The 19,953-nt window shown below is 44.0% G+C and overlaps 6 protein-coding genes across 7 annotated transcripts; 2 read left to right on the top strand and 4 right to left on the bottom strand.

The window, feature by feature from the left end:
* Window positions 1-840: 840 nt before the first annotated feature.
* LOC6543678 (venom serine protease Bi-VSP) lies at window positions 841-4,511 on the bottom strand. The gene is made up of 6 exons (XM_001971810.3): window positions 4,174-4,511; window positions 2,832-3,001; window positions 2,498-2,759; window positions 1,705-2,110; window positions 1,573-1,648; window positions 841-1,512 (listed from the first exon to the last, which is right to left on the bottom strand). Exons 1-6 carry the CDS (start codon window positions 4,268-4,270, stop codon window positions 985-987), a joined length of 1,539 nt encoding a protein of 512 aa, XP_001971846.1. The 5' UTR covers window positions 4,271-4,511; the 3' UTR covers window positions 841-984.
* Window positions 4,512-8,924: 4,413 nt separating this feature from the next.
* On the bottom strand, window positions 8,925-12,670 carry LOC6543677 (venom protease). 2 transcript variants are annotated; one of them, XM_015158331.2, is made up of 7 exons: window positions 12,559-12,670; window positions 10,792-10,943; window positions 10,223-10,505; window positions 9,853-10,146; window positions 9,557-9,768; window positions 9,404-9,475; window positions 8,925-9,179 (listed from the first exon to the last, which is right to left on the bottom strand). In XM_015158331.2, exons 1-7 carry the CDS (start codon window positions 12,638-12,640, stop codon window positions 9,039-9,041), a joined length of 1,236 nt encoding a protein of 411 aa, XP_015013817.2. In that variant the 5' UTR covers window positions 12,641-12,670; the 3' UTR covers window positions 8,925-9,038. The 2 variants fall into 2 exon arrangements, with proteins under 2 accessions (XP_015013817.2, XP_001971845.2); XM_001971809.3 differs by lacking the exon at window positions 12,559-12,670 and adding an exon at window positions 11,153-11,839.
* Window positions 12,671-12,879: 209 nt separating this feature from the next.
* Window positions 12,880-13,463, bottom strand: LOC6543640 (adipokinetic hormone). Its single transcript, XM_001971808.2, has 2 exons — window positions 13,288-13,463; window positions 12,880-13,227 (listed from the first exon to the last, which is right to left on the bottom strand). The coding sequence occupies exons 1-2, from the start codon at window positions 13,354-13,356 to the stop codon at window positions 13,057-13,059; spliced, it is 240 nt and encodes a 79-aa protein (XP_001971844.1). The 5' UTR covers window positions 13,357-13,463; the 3' UTR covers window positions 12,880-13,056.
* A 296-nt stretch (window positions 13,464-13,759) lies between these two features.
* LOC6543639 (ras-like protein 2) lies at window positions 13,760-15,797 on the bottom strand. The gene is made up of 3 exons (XM_001971807.3): window positions 15,622-15,797; window positions 14,913-15,000; window positions 13,760-14,856 (listed from the first exon to the last, which is right to left on the bottom strand). The coding sequence occupies exons 1-3, from the start codon at window positions 15,700-15,702 to the stop codon at window positions 14,447-14,449; spliced, it is 579 nt and encodes a 192-aa protein (XP_001971843.1). The 5' UTR covers window positions 15,703-15,797; the 3' UTR covers window positions 13,760-14,446.
* A 63-nt stretch (window positions 15,798-15,860) lies between these two features.
* LOC6543638 (protein ROP) lies at window positions 15,861-18,526 on the top strand. Its single transcript, XM_001971806.3, has one exon. The coding sequence runs from the start codon at window positions 16,072-16,074 to the stop codon at window positions 17,863-17,865; it is 1,794 nt and encodes a 597-aa protein (XP_001971842.1). The 5' UTR covers window positions 15,861-16,071; the 3' UTR covers window positions 17,866-18,526.
* Window positions 18,527-18,667: 141 nt separating this feature from the next.
* Window positions 18,668-19,895, top strand: LOC6543637 (replication factor C subunit 2). Its single transcript, XM_001971805.3, has 2 exons — window positions 18,668-18,919; window positions 18,972-19,895. The coding sequence occupies exons 1-2, from the start codon at window positions 18,755-18,757 to the stop codon at window positions 19,800-19,802; spliced, it is 996 nt and encodes a 331-aa protein (XP_001971841.1). The 5' UTR covers window positions 18,668-18,754; the 3' UTR covers window positions 19,803-19,895.
* Window positions 19,896-19,953: the final 58 nt, after the last annotated feature.

Here is a 19,953-nt window from a genome sequence, read left to right as displayed (position 1 = left end):
TGGCATCGGCTTAGGTATGCAAATTTTGTGCAAAAATCGCGGGGCATGCAAATTCTGTTGGCAATATTGATGATGATGATGATCGGAAGATGACCCAGATCGGTTCACTTTCGCTGTTGTGATTGCATCTTAATTGTGATGAGAACGGGATAGAGTAATTCAAGGAAAGGCAGTTTAATGAACTCTTTCCTCAGAAATGTGGAAATAAATCATCTGCCAGATGCGATTTGAATCTTAAGGGGAACCAGACCATGTGGCCACAAATGCGCGGGAGGCGTTCTGACTTCAGAAAAGGATTCGTTGTGCTTTGTAGTCCAGCATTTGATTTGTTCATCTGCCGCTGGAGAAAAAGAAAGCAAGAGCGCATTGGGGATGGCAATCCTTTGTTCCCCTCCAGTAGATGGCGCCCATGCGATACCAGGGGCATTCATTCCCCTCCTGAGTTATGCAAATCCGCTTGTGGCTGCCGGAGCAATTACAATGCAGCTCATGTCCAGGATCGCAGGCTGCCTTCTTACCCCGCATTTACATACTCGTATGTGCACCCCTAACCCCTTTTGTCCCTTCTGTGGGTTCGCCCAAGACGCGATCATTACCAGAATGATTGATGGGCGTCTTGCGTTCCATTTGCATAAGATGCTGTGACCCAAAAAAAGGGATCCTTCTGCCTTCGGGCATCGGGCGCAGGGATTAGACGTCCTGAGAACAAAGCAGGGAGTGTCAATATTTGCACTCAAAAAGTACTGATATTACATATACATCATATATATTATATATCATATATATCCTTAAAATGACAGTTTATAAATATGAAATAAATATTTGTTTCACCGTTTAGAATTATAAAAACGGATGGAAGCGTTTAATATCATAATGAAACTTAAATATCTCGTTTTGTTCTCATTGCACAAGGTTTCTGCTGGTTATGGGATTGCTTTAAGTTAGGGATCTTATGAGCTAGGCGCAGCACGAGGCGATGGCGATTTAGGGCGTGTCCTGAACCTGTTGGATGATCCAGTCCATGAAGTACTGTGTGCTGGAATAAACGCCGGGCACATCTGGCCGGGCACATCCGATACCGTAGGACACCACGCCAATCAGATAGAACCGGAGTTGGCCCTGGTACTGCTCCGGCAGCATCAGCGGACCACCGGAGTCGCCCTGGCACGTATCCTTGCCACCGGACAGCACTCCGGCACAGAGCACGGCCTTGTCGAACTGATCCGCCGAGAAGTAGCGCTTCTCCTTCGCGTAACTTCGCAGGCACACGTCGTTATCGTAGATGGGAATCTGGAGTTCATTGAGCACCTGGGAGGACTCACCGCCCTCCATCGTCTTTCCCCAGCCGGCGACGAACGGCATGTAGCCCACGTAGGATTTCTGGCGGAGATTGGCCTCGTGCGGCAGACAGATTGGCGCGATCTTGCTGGTAAACTCCACGTTCCGCTCCAGGTACAGAATGGCCATGTCACTGCGCCCATTCCGGCTATTGTAGTCCGGATGGGATACGTACTGCAATAAGGCATAGGGTTGTGAGTAAATTGTTCTATCCAAAATGTTCATGTGGCTCACCCTTGCAATATTGATATCCACATGGGCAGTCTCCGTATCCGTGGACAGGTCGTGTTCTCCCAAACGTACAAATTGCCTTAGAAAGTGACCCAGATTAGAATAAAAACCCGATGGGGGAGCCGTATCACTTACAGATCCTGCCTGATGCAGTGGGCCGCTGTGAGTACGTGTCTGGCGGTGATTAGGGTTCCTCCGCACTTGAACGGCGATCCGGAGGGATCATCATAGCCGAGGAGTACGATCCAGGGCCATGCCCCCTTGCGACTCACTTCACCGCCCACGATCTTCTTGAAGTACCCCACCGTGGAGCCACATCCCTCCTCCACATTGAGCAGGCGACGTGGTATCTCGTCCGTGTTCTGGGGAACTATTTGGGCCGGTGCCGGAGTGGTGTTGGTGTTGGTGGTGCCGGTTGGACAGCAAACCTGAGTTCCCTTGTTCTGGCAAACCGCGTTGGAGGCACGCAGGAAATTGGCAAAGGTCGCGTCCTGCGACCTTGACCTTAGCTCATTCAGCAGCGAGGCACACTCCTTGATTTCTAATGGGATAGGTAAATATTCATTTAATTCAAAACTTTCTTCTGATTCCGTTCTATTTAGATTTATAGTAAACTCTTTAGATAAACAAAAAATGACCTGTTGGCCATCAACAAACAAATCTGTTTGGAAAGCAAGTGTTTATATTGCTTTCCTTGTATACAATGCATTCTAATTGGAAACAGGTTTAAAATCATTAAGCCTGTCAATATTTCAGTTGTAATTGCAGTTTGAACAGTTTCCTCAAGTAAAACGCTATTTAAATAAAAGCAAAACATGTCAGGCGACAATAAAAGACATTTTACAGATTTATATCAAAAACGTGTGAGCACATTGAACCAAAAACAAGGAAATATAACATTTCAATTTGAATTCGCAGATAAACTCACCCACACAATTTCCGGGTTTTGTATCTGGCCCGCGGCAAACGGTTCCTCGTGGTTCTATAAGGGGAGCCGCCGAGGTTTGCGGAATGGGAGCTGGAGTGGTTGTGGTCGTCGTGGTTGTCGTGGTTCTGGGTGTGGAAATCAGGAAGGGATTGTCGGGAACTTCCGGCGGTGGCTGTGGACCAACGAACGTTGACTCGCTGGGGAAGAAGGGATTCCGTGGACGTTCTGTGACCGGGTTATATCTGGGTTCAGTGCAGCAAATCTACGTGGAAGGAGCGGCGCAAAGCTTAGCAAGGATGGAAAGTGGAAGGATAGATTGAAGATGTCTCCCTACCACCGGATCCCCGTTGAAGTTGCGGGTGTTACAGCTGCGCTGCAGGGCGATCACATACCGCTCGGCCCGATCCCTGCTGGTGGTCTGGAAGATGTTCACCACCTGGGGGCAGTAGGTCAGGGCCACGCAACTCCCATAATAGTTCTCGGGGGTGATGCAGTCCCGGCGAACTGGATAACAAAGAAATGGGTCAGCATTTTGTCAGGTTTTCTTATTAAATGTCCTTAACTATCTCAGTTAGCAAGTTCAGTTCGACTATGTTCCGCCTCTAAAAGTTTAGTCTTTTTATTAAAAATTTCCCCGAGGTTTTAGATTTTATATGACTTTGCATCGATTTGAACAAAGTAATTTGTTTATTCTCATTATTGTTTGGTTTGTTATGTGTTAAATGGATTAGCATTCTCCCAAATATGAGTCATTTATGGGAATGGCAGATTTAGTCACATATTTTCTGACACATTTTACCAAGTAAAGAGTCTCTTACTAGCAAGACCGTACGTTAAAGCTCTACTATTATACTTCACATTCATCAAACAATTAACAAAGTGGTCCCCAGTTATTATGTCTTAAGTGATTTATTTTCACTTCATTCCGTTTACGAGTTAACTTGTTTCTGCGGTCTTTGGCTTGAATAACTAATATCTAATCTTAAGCTTCTAATGTGATTTGGAATTTCATATAAAAAAAAAGGCCTCACAACTTTGAATGTTCAATGTAAAATAAACTTGCATAAGACTTTCTCATAATCTCAACAATCTTAGATCGTCGTAAAAACGTCTGCTGGTCAAGGGAACCTTAGAAGTCAATATCTCAATCACACTTTACGAGTACCGGTCACAATACGATACGTGCTCTAAGGGAACGCCCCGCAGGTAATAAACACAGGCTTAAGTCGGTGTCCGAGTCAAAATCTGACCTTGGTGACTGGTTTTGTGAATTGGAAGTGAACTCGAGCACAATGAGCCAAAAATTTCGTTGTGAACAAGCGGGGATGATTGTTTGTTTTGCATTTAATACAAATTGCCGCATTTGGGCTGCTGTCAAATCGAAAGACTTAAACAACGAACTCGCCATTGAACTTGAATGGCAAGTGAACTGTCGGCAAGTTTACACAGATTAGAGGGCTTTGCAAATCGCTATTTGGTTCATCTGGGCTAAAATCATTTGAATGCGTTGATGTGTTTATGGTTATTGATTAAGTTTTGAGATGCGTTGTTAATGAAACTGGTTTGTCGTTTGCTCAGGTCGGTCGTAAAAGTTCTATAGATTTTAGATAGCTGTAGTTAGATAGACAGATATGGCAAAGCGAAAAGCTCTCTACTAACTAAGAGACTGCGACTACCTGGCCTGCGCTGATTAAACTGGGCGCCAGTGGGCGGCGGGAGGAGCACGAGGGGCAGGAGTGTGATCACAGCACTAACACAGCACATCGACTTCATGGCGAGATCGATCTATTATATATATGCGATTATATATCCGGAATATCGATCTGCAGCGCGACGTTTCGACGTTCACCGTCCGAATAACCTTATCGGACTGAGTAATTTGGTTTTTTGGGGAACCCGACAACCGGAGACTGGAGACGCGTCTTCACCCGCTGAAGCTTCTTCGGAGATTGACTTGTGTGTCTTTTCGTGGCCTGCGTGACCAACGCGATCGCGTCTTCGATTCGGCTGAGCGATCGGCCCTCGGAGCCGAGCTTTATATACAGGCTTCTCATGGGATCTCCCAGTCTAGCGATCTCTCAATCAACCGAGCTCTCTGGGCAGCTCTCTCTCTCGCCGGGAAAAGTGCGCGCATTTCAGGTGGGACTCACATTCGATCTCGGCGAGCACGAAAAAGCACCAAATTCACACATTTGAACTGTAAAATGAATTTCCCAGCCCGGCGCCGGCCGAAAATGGAAACAACAATGCTATTCGATCTGGTGTTTGCTGCATAATAATATGGATCAAAGATAATGTTTGGTAATAATATAGGGATACAATTGGCTATTCTGAATAAGGGCATGAGTCAAGTAAGGCGCTAAATTGTTGACCTTGCGCTGCTCTCAATTTGTCTCCCGATCTGGTCCCGAGAATTCTGTGACTCAATTAGACGCGCGTCTAGTCAAGAATGATAAATGCCATTAATCAAGGTAAATTAAAGCGAATCCCGTTGACATTGTCAATTGGGAATCACTTGGCCAATGTAATCAAAGCCACCGACGACATTCTAGCTCTAGTTATATTTTAGCATCATGACTAGCAACGGATATCATCATACTTTTCTGTTCACTTATTACATAGATCCCAGCCTACAAATATAAAGCCGTTAGTTTTCCCTACCATTTTTATAATACAGTTTCAATTGGCCCAATGTCAAATCAAAAGACTTAAACAACGAACTTGCCATTGAACTTGAAGATGTTCCATGGAAGGTTCGGCAAATCTGGTTTAAGCTAAATTGTGTGTGTTGATTTGCATATGGTTTTTAATAAACTTAGGATGCGTTGTACTGTAACTTGGAACTATTTTTTACCAGCTTACGCTGGCTATAAAAGTTCTATATTTATATATCTGATATATTATATAACTAGTTCAAAAGCTTTCAACTAACTAAGTTGTTCTGACTACCTTGATTAAACTAACTAGCCAGCCGGAGGAGGAGGAGTACCAGGGGCAGGAATGTAATCACACCACTAATGCAGCACACCGAATACACGGTGAGATATGTAGATGCGATCATATATCCGGAATAACGAGCAGCAACGAATCGTTCGCAGTCTGAAAAACGTTGTCAAACTGTGCATTAACTGGATTTTTTCTACCAGTGTAATCCAGCGATCTCGTAATCTACCGTTCTCTATCGGAAACTCTCGACGAAAAAGTGGGTGGCATATCAGATGGGGTTCACACTCGTACTAGGCGAACACGCAATTTGCCTTCCGAGCATTTTAATCAAGGTGGAAAAGCATTCACACACTCAAATTATAAAATGATTTTCCCAGCACGGTCCGAAATGAAAATAATAATATGGATCAGTGGAACCCAATTGGGAATTCTAAATTAAGGCATGAGTCAAATGTAGCGCCAAATTGTTGACCCCCCACTGCACTTAATTTGCTATTCGATCTGGTTCCGAGAATTTTGTGACGGTCGTGTCTACAAGAATCTTAAATGCCGTTTTTCAAGGTAAATTGAAACGGATCCCGTTGACATGTCAATTGCGAATCATTTGGTCAACTAATTAAATCAGCTAATCAAAACAAGCATTCAAGCACTATTTATATATAAATTCTTACTATATTTTGAACGATTAGCCATCTAATATACTCATACTTTCAGAATCTATTGGTATGCGAGTGCTGCTAGCTTTCGCTGATTGTATAAATAGCAGCCTTCCATAAAGCATACGTAATTATTGGAATACAGAGAGAATCTCTAGTGTTATTATTGGTGTTTTAATACTGACTTACTGAAGTACCTGAATATCTACAAGTATAGGTTTTTTAAAAAACTACAACCCTTCTTAAAATCGCATATCATTTGAATTTGTTAATTGCCTCACTGTCATAAAGTATAATTAATTGATATGTTCAATCTGCTCAGTATCTTTCATCTTATACTAACATTTTAGTTGTAGAGGCGGTAAGTGACGCCATAGGCGTTTATAATGCATCTGATGTGCGATCACAGTTATCGCTCACTTAATACATACATTCCACTAGCCCCCCAACCACCAAATACATCCCAGTGCCCGGGGGCACTCAACCTGATTAGAATTCCGGGGGAGCCGCCGCCGAAAGCCAATTGGCATGCGACCGCTGCAATCGGTGGGGCATAATAACACCGATCGTTCTACCAAAATGACTAATCCGGATCACTTGGCCATGCAGTGCAGGTAAAAACAGCGGGGGCCGAAGAGAACGGCGGGAAATTCCAGACCTTGTCCCCAAAGAATGGCTTTTTCGGTTCCGGCACATCAATTTCATCTATTTTATTGCACCTCATACTGCTAAGCTCAATATGCTTGGTGAAACAATCAGGGAATAGATAAAAACAACATCAAATGTATATACCAAATTAAACAATAAATTTGTCTCTTAATATACATATGATTATTCTTAACAGATCTGATGACATATTCTTGTATATTAATTCGAAGTCGAGCAGATTTTTAGATGATGGCTTCTTACGACATTCCTTATTTTTTTATTTTCTACAAAAGCATACATCACTAAAATTATAAAAAAAAAATTGTTTAAATAAATATCTAAATTTAAATGTAGATTTTTAGAAAATTGTGCCAGAAACATTTAGAGGTATCCCACTTCAAAATCCGATTAAGATAAGTTGAGTTATGGAGCTTAGAACTTCAGCCTTGGGACATTTTTTAAGTTTCTTGAATTTCTCATCAAAAAATTTACAAAAAATTTAAAATAAAAAAAATTGTTTAATTTGAATGCAGATATTTAGAGAATTGCACCAGAAACATTTAGAGGTATGCCACTTCAAAATCCGATTAAGGTAAGTTGAGTTATGGAGCTTAGAACTTCAGCCTTGGGACATTTTTTAAGTTTCTTGAATTTCTCATCATCATAACATCAAAAAATTTACAAAAAATTAAAAAAAAAAAAAATTTTTTAATTTGAATGCAGATATTGTGCCAGAAACATTTAGAGGTATGCCACTTCAAAATCCGATTAAGATAAGTTGAGTTATGGAGCTTAGAACTTCAGCCTTGGGACATTTTTTAAGTTTCTTGAATATCTCATCATCATAACATCAAAAAATTTACAAAAAATTAAAAAAAAAAAAATTTTTTTTATTTGAATGCAGATATTTAGAGAATTGTGCCAGAAACATTTAGAGGTATGCCACTTCAAAATCCGATTAAGATAAGTTGAGTTATGGAGCTTAGAACTTCAGCCTTGGGACATTTTTTAAGTTTCTTGAATTTCTCATCATCATAACATCAAAAAATTTACAAAAAATTAAAAAAAAAAAAAATTTTTTAATTTGAATGCAGATATTTAGAGAATTGCACCAGAAACATTTAGAGGTATGCCACTTCAAAATCCGATTAAGGTAAGTTGAGTTATGGAGCTTAGAACTTTAGCCTTAGACCATTTTTTAAGTTTCTTGAATTCCTCATCATCATAACATCAAAAAATTTACAAAAAATTAAAAAAAAAAAAATGTTTTCAATTTGAATGCAGATATTTAGAGAATTGCACCAGAAACATTTAGAGGTATGCCACTTCAAAATCCGCTTAAGATAAGTTGAGTTATGGAGCTTAGAACTTCAGCCTTGGGACATTTTTTAAGTTTCTTGAATATCTCATCATCATAACATCAAAAAATTTACAAAAAATTAAAAAAAAAAAAATTTTTTTAATTTGAATGCAGATATTTAGAGAATTGCACCAGAAACATTTAGAGGTATGCCACTTCAAAATCCGATTACGATAAATTGAGTTATGGAGTTTAGAACTTCAGCCTTGGGACATTTTTTAAGTTTCTTGAATTTCTCATCATCATAACATCAAAAAATTTACAAAAAATTAAAAAAAAAAAAATTTTTTAATTTGAATGCAGATATTTAGAGAATTGTGCCAGAAACATTTAGAGGTATGCCACTTCAAAATCCGATTAAGGTAAGTTGAGTTATGGAGCTTAGAACTTTAGCCTTAGACCATTTTTTAAGTTTCTTGAATTTCTCATCATCATAACATCAAAAAATTTACGAAAAATTAAAAACAAAGAAAATTTTTTAATTTGAACGCAGATATTTAGAGAATTGCACCAGAAACATTTAGAGGTATGCCACTTCAAAATCCGATTAAGATAAATTGAGTTATGGAGTTTAGAACTTCAGCCTTCGGACATTTTTTAATTTTATTTGAATTTCTACAACAATATCAAAATCAAAAATATTAAAAAAAAGATAGAATGCTTTAGTCGAGTTCCCCGGATATATACCCGTTACCCGTTACAATTTGACTATATTATATGTTATTATGTATCAAATGTTATTACGATGGGAATTATTTATGCATTGAATCAGTCGTTAATCAAACAAGAACATAAATAAATGAGATTTATTAAGGAAATTCCGGTGATTGTTTGTATTTGGGATTTTGGATTTTACTGCAAGTATGTATTAAGTGCTCTCAATTCGGATGACACATTAGATATATCAATTAAATGTAGTATGTGTCATCATCTAAGCGGATGCGAGGTGTTTTTTGATCCAAGGAACGTAGGAGGCAACTCTCGTGTAAACACCGGGAAAATTGGGACGAGCACACTCATAGCCAAAGAAAACCAGGCCGAGCAAGTAGAACCTATAGACATTTGTCTCTAGCTAAAAAGATTCCAAATGGTTAAATGGTAAATCATAAATTCCAATTACTCTTCTGCAAGTCACCGGCATTTTCGCTGGCCAACGAAATCATATCTGCGTCACGAATATGGACAATTAGCGGGCGGTTTGTAGTGAACCACCTTGGAGACAGCGCTGAAGTCCGAAGACTGAAGACTTGGCCAAAACTGGTTCGATGACTCACAGAAGAGGAGATTGTAACTGACCTGGGGCATCATGAGTGGTCCACCGGAATCCCCTTGACAGGCGTCCACGCTCGAGCTACCCGCGCACAGCACCTGCAAAGGATTTATTGGTGCATTTTAGTGGCTTCCACTGCCGCTCGGGAACTCCCCTTGGCTGGGGATGGCCCCGCTCACCTTGTCACTGAACTGGACGAACTGGAAAACGGACTTGTAGCTCTGCTCGCAGCTAAGGCGGGACACGATTGGCACCTGGGCATCTCTAAGCACCTGCGAGGTGACTCCCTGGTGCTTCACTGCGCCCCAGCCGGCCACAAAGGGATTCATGCCCACGAAGTCCTGCTGCAGAAACTTGGCCGCCTCCGGCAGGCAAATGGGCGAGATGTTACCTGGTCGTCATGGAAATATTAAAGATCCCAAGAATATGTCTCAATGGAATATATGTCTCAAATTAATATAGAAACAATGCGTACCTGGCAGTGCACCCACTACGTTTAGCTGAATCAGGGCTATGTCATTCGATATGGAGCTGAGATCGAAGTGCTCATGTACCACAGTTCTTCGAATACGAAGGTCCATTGCGCCCGGTTCAGCTGGATTGGAGAGATCATGGGCTCCCAGTCGCACCAAGGTCAACATCGGATTGATGCAATGCGCCGAGGTGATCACGTAGTGCGAATGAATCAAACTGCCACCGCAAAGGTACTTCAGTGCATTCCGATTGGTTTCCTCAAAGTAGCCCAGGGCAGCTATCCAGGGATAAGCTCCTGGTAGTTGAGTTGGCGGAAGTTAATTTAACATTTCAATAAACTGCTTTTCACAAAGTCTGTGGCACTTCATTACCTTTCCGCGCTTCCATACCACCCACAACTCGATTGGAAGTGGCACCACTAATGCCGCAGGCCGCGAACTCATGTGGAGCATGTGGTGCAGGTGGATCAGCTGGTGGGTTAAAGCTGGGATTCGCCACCTGGCTGCGAGGCGGAGTGGGCTGGAAAACCATCGGAGGAGCAGTAGAGGCCCCACTCAAGGGCGAGAAATGAAAGAATCCGAAGGGAGCTGCGGTGGTCAGAAACAGATCCTTCCTGCTTCTGCCATTTCCACTTCGATCCGTCGCACAGCACACCTAATCGGATGGAAGTACTAACTATTTACTTACTTAAACTTACTAACTTACTTATATAGAAATGTTAAAATTACAAATACAATAAATATGTTAAAATCAATTCAAAGTAATAATGTTAGAGTGCCAATTTGTGGTGTATCATCATTTCTTTAGGCAAAAAGTTTATCAAGTAAATGTCTAAAAATAAATGCAATTTAATGCGTAGTTGCCGATAATCATTTTAAACAATTTAGCAATTAGCATTAAAATTCAAAAGCATAACATTCCGAAAAAACTGAGAAATTACCATAAAAGTGGAGCCATCAAAGCCACATATGGACTGGCCCAGAAAGGTGTGGAACTCGTTGCCCTGGCCCTGGTACTCCTGCAAGAGCTGTGGACAGGAGGTCAGGGGCAGGCAGCTTCCAGGCCGGGATCGGGCATCTTGACAGGATTGGGCTGCAAGAGAAGGAGGTGATTGGGATGGGGCGTGGTTGAGGACTTTCTAATGCCAATTTAGTTGCCAATTCGGTTTGATTTGGATTTGGATTTAGTGATCGTTTTTATTTTGACTAATTTTGCGCTGTATATGCAAGTGTTTTTTTAAGTGTAGGGGTAGGTGCTTTGATTTTTTTGTGGTAAGAGGTGATCTTAGTAGAGTATCCGACGTCTCCGGCGACGACGCCGCCTACGTCCGGAATTAAGCGGCATGAAGACCATCATATCCGAACCGATTTTTGGTCCCGTGGACGAAAGCAGCGGCGAGTTCTGCTGCTGGCGAGGATCGATGCACGGACAGTTGGGCAGTGGACGCGCTCCGCCGGCCAGGCAAACCAACGGCTGGGATGGACACGTGGGCACCGGAACGGGCAGAGTGGTGCCAGCGGTGGTGGTGGTGGTGGTCAGTCCCGTCGTTGAGGTGGTGGGCAGCGTGGTGCTACTGGTGGTACTGGTAGTACTGGTGGTACTGGTAGTACTAGTGGTACTGGTGCTGGTCGTGATCAGGGGCGGCGTCACTGGCGGCTGCGGATTCGGAGGCGTAGGCTGGAACGTCGGGATCACTGCAGGTGTGGACGGAAGAGCGGGTTGGGGCGGTATTAGTGGACCAATCGGCTGCAGCGGCGGCGGGGGCGGCTGAGGATATGGTTGTCCCTGCGACGGCGGCAGGGCGTAGATGGGATAGTAACCTGGTGGGTACAGCGGGCACCAGCCCTTGATGCTGGCCAGATAGGACAGGAATGGCCAGAAGTACACCTTCACACAGAACTCGTCCAGCAGTACCATTTCCAATCCGTGTATTCGTATCCGTATCCGTTTATCCGTGCTTTCTGCTTAGCCACCAGGTGGCAACTGTCCACAGAACTCTATATTTTTGGCCAATTGCAGCTTGGCCAAGTGGAGCATGGCGGCCATAATGATTATAATTCAATTGTATTTTAGTGGGGCACAATTATCCAAAGAGTCGACTGAAACCACCAAGCTCAGGAGCGGATTGAGGTTATCGGGCGGTCAAAGGAGGTCTTTTAATTATTATATTTTTTTCACAAACTATGTTTCTAATGTTTCCATTATATTATATTATTTATTAATAGCTCCCGGTATATTTATAGTTTTTGAAAACAAAACCAAAGCGAATTTGTATGACTAAAGAACCCTATCCGAAATTCAACAAAGAGCATTCAATGCTTTTTGATCCATTACTCATATTATAAAGACATCACTAATGTGTTTAATGACTATTGGGAAATGCACATTAGAAAAAATTTAATTCTGTGCATTATTCAGGCCCCTAATTGCAGATCCAACGAATTCACACCGAAATGCATCGTTAATTGCGGGGAAATTAAAATAACTGGGCCAGTGGCGCTTGAAATCCGATTCAAATCATTTGTGGAGGAGGTCTGTTAAAATCGTTTGTTGGGTGTTAGATGATGTGCTCTGTGGGGTATTTGTTTATGTTGACACATTAAATGGAATGACACGATCACATAGCTTAAACAGATCTATTGGCACGATCGGCTTGGTATTTTTAAGCCCAATGGCTGAACTACATATAGAGATTCGCACAACTTACACTTGGCAGGCGGGAGGAGCGAGAGACCCATAAAAATTATTAGGAATTTATGAGCTTTCTGCAGGCCGGAGATCGCACACATTCTGATCCTATGAACTTCAACGACGAACTGAACCCGTGGGCCACTGACACACCGCAACTTAAGCGCCAATGGAGTGGGTGCCACCAAATGATATAATTGTGGCAATTTTCAAAATCAAATTAAATTTAATCGGCACCTGCTACCATTGCCCGCTTTTTTTTGGGGGATGAACTTGAAAAGTTGAAGGTGGGTGAAGCCCCCACTGAGGTTATGCGTAGCTCCCTGATGGCAGATCGAAATCCATTTCGGATGCGCTTATTTATTGTTGAGAAAGGAAGGTTCCATTAAATCTAAATGCCGACTACGACTACCTTGATAACGTGCTGTATATACGGGTATTTATATATAGGGTGTATGTGTGTGCGTGCTAGACATCGTCCGAGATCCGGATCAGGAGCTGGTGGGCAAACAGCTCTCTACTCGCGGTGCTTGCAGTCCAGGAAGAGCTGTGCCTGCGATTGCACGAAGCGGAAGATCTCGAGCAGCATCTCGTTGGAGGTCTTGCAGCTGCCCTGCTGCGGCTCGAAAAAGGTTCCAGGACCAGCTCCACCCACCGAACGCTTGCCCCAATCCGGCGAGAAGGTCAGCTATGCGGGTGAAATACATGAGCTATGGAAAAGGGATATGCTGTTGCACTGACTACTCACTTGACACTGGACGCAGGCCAGCAGCAGGAAGAGCACGGCTGCAACGAGGACTTCGCTCTTGGGATTCATGCTGAGTTCTATGCCGCTCCATTGCTGTTCAGCCCGTTTTTATACCCATTCAGCTCGAAAGGAAGACAGCTGGCAAGTAATTAACACAGCACTCGCAAGGATTCTTTGAAATTTTGTTTGGCTTTGGCCGACCTTTTCAATTCCAAGCGCGAACGTCATTAAAACATTCTTCTATGTGGAAGCGTTTGTGATTCTCCATGTGTTTATTCGAATTGCGCATATGTTTAATATTAAATTTAATTATATATTTATTTATGTACCATTAAATAAGTTCGTTAAATTAAGCAGTGTATAAGAGTTAAACAAGATTGCGGCTAAAGCAACTGTTGCAATACATTTGGCGAACAATAAACCATAGGATCCGGCTGGGGACATATACAAAAGTATTGTTAAGTGAGTTGTGCGCCTGGCAGCTGAGGATATAGTACAAAAATGTTGTGTGTGTAATACAGAGTTTGATGTTTTAGATTTCTACGCGCGAGAACGAGGCACTCAATTTGTTACAACAAAATCGGATTCTAAGCAGTTAATATATGTATACGTATATTAGTAGTAAATAACAATACAAATTACAATAACACATTATTACGTTTTGGCTTAATCGAAACAAACGTTCTGGGCTTAGTTATTGCATTATAAAAACAAATGGCCTGCGCGCCACGATTGGTAATAATTATGAAAACATTCGTCCTTAATTGTTGTCGTTGATCAACAAATAATATTACAAAAATATATGTAGAAATATATATGTATATATAAGATATTCGTGTGAATCTGTTGTATATATCTACCTATGTTTCGTGTTTCAGTTTGCATGTGACATGTGGCATTGTTAGTTGTCAGTTGTAAGAAGTTGGCGAAGCTTATTCGATTCCTTCGTTGAATGCGCCTGGGCAGGTAAGAAATGCACTTCGTTTGGGCTCGTTGACACGTTTTGCGCTGTTACTGGTTTCGGGTTACTGGTTTATCGTCTTCTCAACGGAATTCAAAGCTCAGTCGACGCGTGTTTTTCAAAAAATTTGGTGTTATACTCATTACATGTTGGCTCCTGCTTCCGCTGCGGCATTCAGGAGGTTCTCTGCACTTCCTTCTACATCAGGCAGCACTTCCTCTTGCCCTTCTTCTTGTAATCCTGCTCGATGAAGGGACGCTCGGCAATCTGGAACTTGCGCACGATCCTCACAAGCTCGTGGAAAGCCTGGTCGACGTTGACCCTCAGCTTGGCACTGCACTCGATGTAGGGGATCATCAGGTTGCGGCTGGTGTTCTGAGCCTCCTCCAGGGACACCTGCTGCTGGTGCTTCAGGTCGCACTTGTTGCCCACCATCAGCATGGGGAACTCGTCGCGATCCTTGACGCGCAGAATCTGCCGCTGGAACTTGGGGATCTCATCGAAGCTGGAATGATCGTTGAGCGCGAAGACGAGTAGAAATCCCTCGCCGGAGCGCATGTACTGCTCCCGCATGGCACTGAATTCCTCCTGGCCAGCCGTGTCCAGAACTAGGTAACAAATCAGATCATTATCAATCTGGTAGGGGTAAAGTAAAAGAACTTACTGTCCAATTTGGCTGGCACATCGTCGATGTTGCACTGCTTCGTGTACGAGTCTTCAATGGTGGGATCGTAGTCCGTGACGAAGTAGCTCTGCAAGATTAGGATTAAAATAATTATAGTACCCGCTGCCAAGGCCACAAACTACATAAATAAACATTATAAGACTGGTTTTTTGTGTGGGAGGGGTGCGTTTATCATTCCGCCTTTGATTTGTTTACACACGTCACTTTTATCATTCACTATCCACTATGCTCTATATATCTTCGGGAAAAGCTACAGCATATACACGAAAGATGTGCAGATGACGCAAATGACTAAAAATAAATGGAAACGGGCGGGCTTTGTGGTCGTGACCATGGCATACACTCTCGGGGAATCGATCGGCACACCCAGAAAACTGGGGGCTACGTCTATCGCAACTCCCTGGTTCTTGGCTTTGACCACTTGATCCCCAAATGGAGGTACACACGGGGGTGTGGCCACCCCGATGATGATGATGTTGATGGCGATGATCTCGGCCCGAAACTATGCACACGCATGTCCAAACACAGACGCACATCACAGTCGCTTGTTGCTTGTTTGTTGCTCTGGCCAAAACAAGGGCCGTTCCCCCTTCCACCGCCCCGTGCGCCATCGCCCCCCGCTTCCACATTCAAACGCCCCTGTAGAAAGCGACGTCACCAGGGATTGGGCAAATGCTGGGGGCCTTACCTGGATGAACTGTATCGTTATGGCCGACTTGCCCACGCCGCCGCCGCCGACGACCACCAGTTTGTACGTTTGCATCTGCATTTCCTCGTTTAAATCGACCAGTTGGCCAGCGAAATTCTTTTATTTTCTTTCCGCGACTGCACCAGTGTGACCGTTCAGAGGGTAACTGAGAAATGCAGCTCAGCATAGCAAAATAGGGTGTGCGTCTATGCTAAGCAATACTATCGATATCAACTATCTTTAGCCATATATCGAGTTTTGCCCATCACTAAGGCTAAGTCATCAAACGAAAAAAATACAGAAAAATTTGCCAAGGAATAGATAAAATTCTTTAAGTCAAGTTAACCCACGCGAAAAGGTGAAAAAGAACAAGCTAAATAGCCATTTTAACACGCAGTGTGTTCATTATCGAGTTGCCTTTGCGCCCGTGACCAATAAAACGCAGTGAAAATGGCCTTGAAAGTGCTGGTGGGCCAGAAGCTGATGAACGAGGTGGTGAAGTACAAGCCTCCACCACCCAAAAAGCAGGGCGTTACGTCCGCTGCGGGGGCGGGCGGCATGGAGTGGAGGGTGCTGGTGGTGGACAAGCTGGGTATGCGCATGGTGTCCGCCTGCACCAAGATGCACGAGATCAGCGCCGAGGGCATCACCCTGGTGGAGGACATCAACAAGAAGCGGGAGCCCCTGCCCACCATGGACGCGATCTACCTGATTACGCCGTCGGATGAGTCAGTGCGTGGGCTGATTCGAGACTTCGAGAATCCAGCAAGGCCCATGTATCGCTATGCCCATGTCTTCTTCACCGAAGTCTGTCCCGAGGAGCTCTTCAATGATCTGTGCAAGTCGTGCGCCGCCGGAAAGATCAAGACCCTGAAGGAGATAAACATTGCATTTTTGCCGTACGAATGTCAGGTGTTCTCGCTGGACTCGCCGGACACATTCCAATGCCTATACTCGCCGGCCTTTGCCTCCATTCGGAGCAAGCACATCGAGCGGATTGCCGAGCAAATAGCCACACTGTGCGCTACCCTCGGGGAATACCCAAATGTGCGCTACCGCAGCGACTGGGACAGGAACATCGATTTGGCCGCGTCGGTGCAGCAGAAGCTGGACGCCTACAAGGCCGACGATGCCACCATGGGCGAGGGTCCCGAGAAGGCCCGATCCCAGCTGCTGATCCTGGATCGCGGCTTTGACTGCGTGTCGCCACTGCTGCACGAGCTGACCCTCCAGGCCATGGCCTACGATTTGCTACCCATCGTCAACGATGTGTATCGCTACACGCCCGGCCCCAATCAGCCGGATAAGGAGGTGCTGCTGGACGAGAACGACGACTTGTGGGTGGAGCTGCGTCACGAGCATATCGCTGTGGTCTCCACACAGGTGACTCAGAACCTGAAGAAATTCACCGACTCTAAGCGCATGGGCTCGGCCGACAAGTCGTCGATGCGCGATCTCTCGCAGATGATCAAGAAGATGCCGCAGTACCAGAAGGAGCTGTCCAAGTACTCCACCCATTTGCATTTGGCCGAGGACTGCATGAAGTCCTACCAGAACTACGTGGACAAGTTGTGCCGTGTGGAACAGGATCTGGCCATGGGCACGGATGCTGAGGGCGAGAAGATCAAGGATCATATGCGCAACATTGTGCCCATCTTGCTGGACGCCAATGTCTCGAACTACGACAAAGTGCGCATCATTGCTCTCTATGTGATGATCAAGAACGGAATTTCCGAGGAGAACCTGACCAAGCTGTTCACGCATGCCCAGCTGTCGCCGAAGGATCAGGATATGGTGCGTAACCTTAGTTGCTTGGGCATCAATGTCATTGCAGATTCGCGAAAGAAGCAGTACTCGGTGCCGCGCAAGGAGCGGACCACAGAAAGCACCTACCAAATGTCCCGCTGGACCCCGGTGATCAAGGACATCATGGAGGATTGTATAGAGGACAAGCTCGATCTCCGCCACTTCCCCTTCCTCGAGGGCAGGGCCCAGAACACCAATTATCATGCCCCAACCAGTGCCCGCTATGGTCACTGGCACAAGGACAAGGGCCAGGCGCAGGTGAAGAACGTGCCCAGGCTCATTGTCTTCATTGTGGGCGGCGTGAGTATGTCCGAGATGCGGTGCGCCTACGAGGTGACCAATGCGGTTCGCAATTGGGAGGTCCTTGTGGGCTCTTCGCACATCCTGTCGCCCGAAATCTTCCTCAGCGATTTGGGCAGTCTCTCAAAGGAGGACTAAAGAACTTATTGGGTCGTAATCTTGTTAATGATTTTGTCACATTTATCGTGTTTAAAAATAGTTTGTTATTCCTTACCGAAGGTTCAAAATGATTCCTTAAGAAATTATTATACTAATTACATATTGCAATATATATTAAAAATACAATACATAAATTATATACGCATTACATAATATATTACAAATATATAGTATTTTATTCTTAGCCGAATATAAATAAATATTAACTTCAATAATACGCGTAGTATTATTTCAATTAAGCCCCTATACTGGCTCATATACTGTAGTACGAAATGTAGAAGAAAACACGGGACACGCATTCACAGCACCATAAAATATTCACCTCGGATTGCAATAAAGTTAAATGTATTTCCGAATTAGTCAAATTGAAAAAGTTATGGATGAGCCTGTGAAAATAACTCACATATTCGGCAAAATGACATATGAAAATAATGAAATGTTAACACTAAAGATAAATTATTGAACCAAATTTTCCTACGATCCGAATACTTTTCAAAAACTTATGATATACTTTGAAATTGGTCAATGATCGTATAATATAATTCGAACTATCTTAAAAATGCAAGTTCAAATTTTTGGCACCCGATGCATCTAAATGTATTGTAATTCCTTCAATACCCAATAAAGCTTACCAAAAAAATATCAAATTGTTTCCAAATTCAGTTGAACTTTTCAACCTATGAACTGAACGTTATTTTTATATTTTAATTTTGAATATTTATTTTTATCGACTATTATCCAAAAAAAAAAATCGGTTAGTGTGAAAAAAATACCAGGCCTAGCCGTTGTGTTTTGGCGCCCAAGGTACGGTCACACTGAAGTCCCACGCTTAAATTTGTTTGTGCGAATTCGTATAATTGCACATAAAATGCCGGAAGAACCACGGATTACGGTGGACGACAAGCGCAGTCACTTACCCTGGATTGAGAAGTACCGCCCCGCGAAGTTCAAGGAGATAGTGGGAAATGAGGATACCGTAGCAAGATTATCCGTCTTTGCCACCCAGGGAAATGCACCCAATATAATCATTGCCGTGAGTTTGTGTATACTGAAATATGTTAGGAGGTACTCATTGTGGTCAATAGGGTCCTCCTGGTGTGGGCAAGACAACCACCATACAGTGTCTGGCTAGGATTCTCCTGGGAGACAGCTACAAGGAGGCTGTGCTCGAGCTGAATGCCTCCAATGAGCGTGGAATCGATGTGGTCCGCAACAAGATCAAGATGTTTGCCCAGCAAAAGGTGACACTGCCGCGGGGCAGGCACAAGATTGTGATTCTGGACGAGGCTGACAGCATGACGGAGGGTGCCCAGCAGGCACTGCGCCGAACCATGGAGATCTACAGCAGCACAACGCGTTTTGCCCTGGCCTGCAACACCAGCGAGAAGATCATAGAGCCTATCCAGTCCCGTTGCGCAATGCTACGATTCACCAAGCTATCTGATGCGCAAGTTCTGGCCAAGCTCATCGAGGTGGCCAAGTGGGAGAAGCTTAACTACACGGAGGACGGACTGGAGGCCATCGTGTTCACCGCACAAGGTGACATGCGTCAGGGACTGAACAACCTGCAGTCCACCGCCCAGGGATTTGGCGACATCACCGCCGAAAACGTCTTTAAGGTCTGCGACGAGCCGCACCCGAAGCTCCTGGAGGAGATGATCCACCATTGCGCTGCCAACGACATACACAAGGCCTACAAAATCCTGGCCAAGCTGTGGAAGCTTGGATACTCGCCGGAGGACATCATTGCGAACATATTCCGGGTCTGCAAGCGCATTAACATCGACGAGCATCTGAAGCTGGACTTTATCCGGGAGATCGGCATCACCCACATGAAGATTATCGACGGGATCAACTCGCTGCTGCAGCTCACCGCCCTTCTGGCCAAACTCTGCATTGCCGCCGAGAAGCATTAGGTTTTATATCAACTTTAGGATTAGGATATTGGCAAGTTATTGAGAATATTTTTTAAAGTAATCTCACAGATAAATAAAAACGGAGTCCAAGAAGTATTTTTAAAAAGTGAATACAAGTGTACCTAAATTTGAAATTCTGTACCGTAAGTTT

Source organism: Drosophila erecta, unplaced genomic scaffold (assembly GCF_003286155.1).
Source record: "Drosophila erecta strain 14021-0224.00,06,07 unplaced genomic scaffold, DereRS2 tig00000021-arrow-pilon, whole genome shotgun sequence".
Taxonomy (NCBI): Eukaryota; Metazoa; Arthropoda; class Insecta; order Diptera; family Drosophilidae; genus Drosophila; species Drosophila erecta.
Note: the sequence above shows the minus strand (reverse complement) of the source record. Positions and strands in the feature narration are given on the sequence as shown.

What these genes read in the sequence shown, in the direction of transcription:
- LOC6543678 (XM_001971810.3), bottom strand. Translation starts at nt 4,270, where the DNA reads ATGAAGTCGATGTGCTGTGTTAGTGCTGTGATCACACTCCTGCCCCTC. An exon ending in GTTTAATCAGCGCAGGCCAG is followed by an intron (nt 3,002 to 4,173) that starts GTAGTCGCAGTC and finishes TTTGTTATCCAG; the next exon opens with TTCGCCGGGACTGCATCACC. An exon ending in AAAACCCGGAAATTGTGTGG is followed by an intron (nt 2,111 to 2,497) that starts GTGAGTTTATCT and finishes CTATCCCATTAG; the next exon opens with AAATCAAGGAGTGTGCCTCG.
- LOC6543677 (XM_001971809.3), bottom strand. Translation starts at nt 11,768, where the DNA reads ATGGTACTGCTGGACGAGTTCTGTGTGAAGGTGTACTTCTGGCCATTC. An exon ending in TCGTCCAGTTCAGTGACAAG is followed by an intron (nt 9,476 to 9,556) that starts GTGAGCGGGGCC and finishes AATCCTTTGCAG; the next exon opens with GTGCTGTGCGCGGGTAGCTC. An exon ending in GACCACTCATGATGCCCCAG is followed by an intron (nt 9,180 to 9,403) that starts GTCAGTTACAAT and finishes GAATCTTTTTAG; the next exon opens with CTAGAGACAAATGTCTATAG.
- LOC6543640 (XM_001971808.2), bottom strand. Translation starts at nt 13,356, where the DNA reads ATGAATCCCAAGAGCGAAGTCCTCGTTGCAGCCGTGCTCTTCCTGCTG. An exon ending in TGGCCTGCGTCCAGTGTCAA is followed by an intron (nt 13,228 to 13,287) that starts GTGAGTAGTCAG and finishes TCACCCGCATAG; the next exon opens with CTGACCTTCTCGCCGGATTG.
- LOC6543639 (XM_001971807.3), bottom strand. Translation starts at nt 15,702, where the DNA reads ATGCAGATGCAAACGTACAAACTGGTGGTCGTCGGCGGCGGCGGCGTG. An exon ending in TAACGATACAGTTCATCCAG is followed by an intron (nt 15,001 to 15,621) that starts GTAAGGCCCCCA and finishes CTAATCTTGCAG; the next exon opens with AGCTACTTCGTCACGGACTA. An exon ending in TGTGCCAGCCAAATTGGACA is followed by an intron (nt 14,857 to 14,912) that starts GTAAGTTCTTTT and finishes TTTGTTACCTAG; the next exon opens with TTCTGGACACGGCTGGCCAG.
- LOC6543638 (XM_001971806.3), top strand. Translation starts at nt 16,072, where the DNA reads ATGGCCTTGAAAGTGCTGGTGGGCCAGAAGCTGATGAACGAGGTGGTG.
- LOC6543637 (XM_001971805.3), top strand. Translation starts at nt 18,755, where the DNA reads ATGCCGGAAGAACCACGGATTACGGTGGACGACAAGCGCAGTCACTTA. An exon ending in CACCCAATATAATCATTGCC is followed by an intron (nt 18,920 to 18,971) that starts GTGAGTTTGTGT and finishes TGTGGTCAATAG; the next exon opens with GGTCCTCCTGGTGTGGGCAA.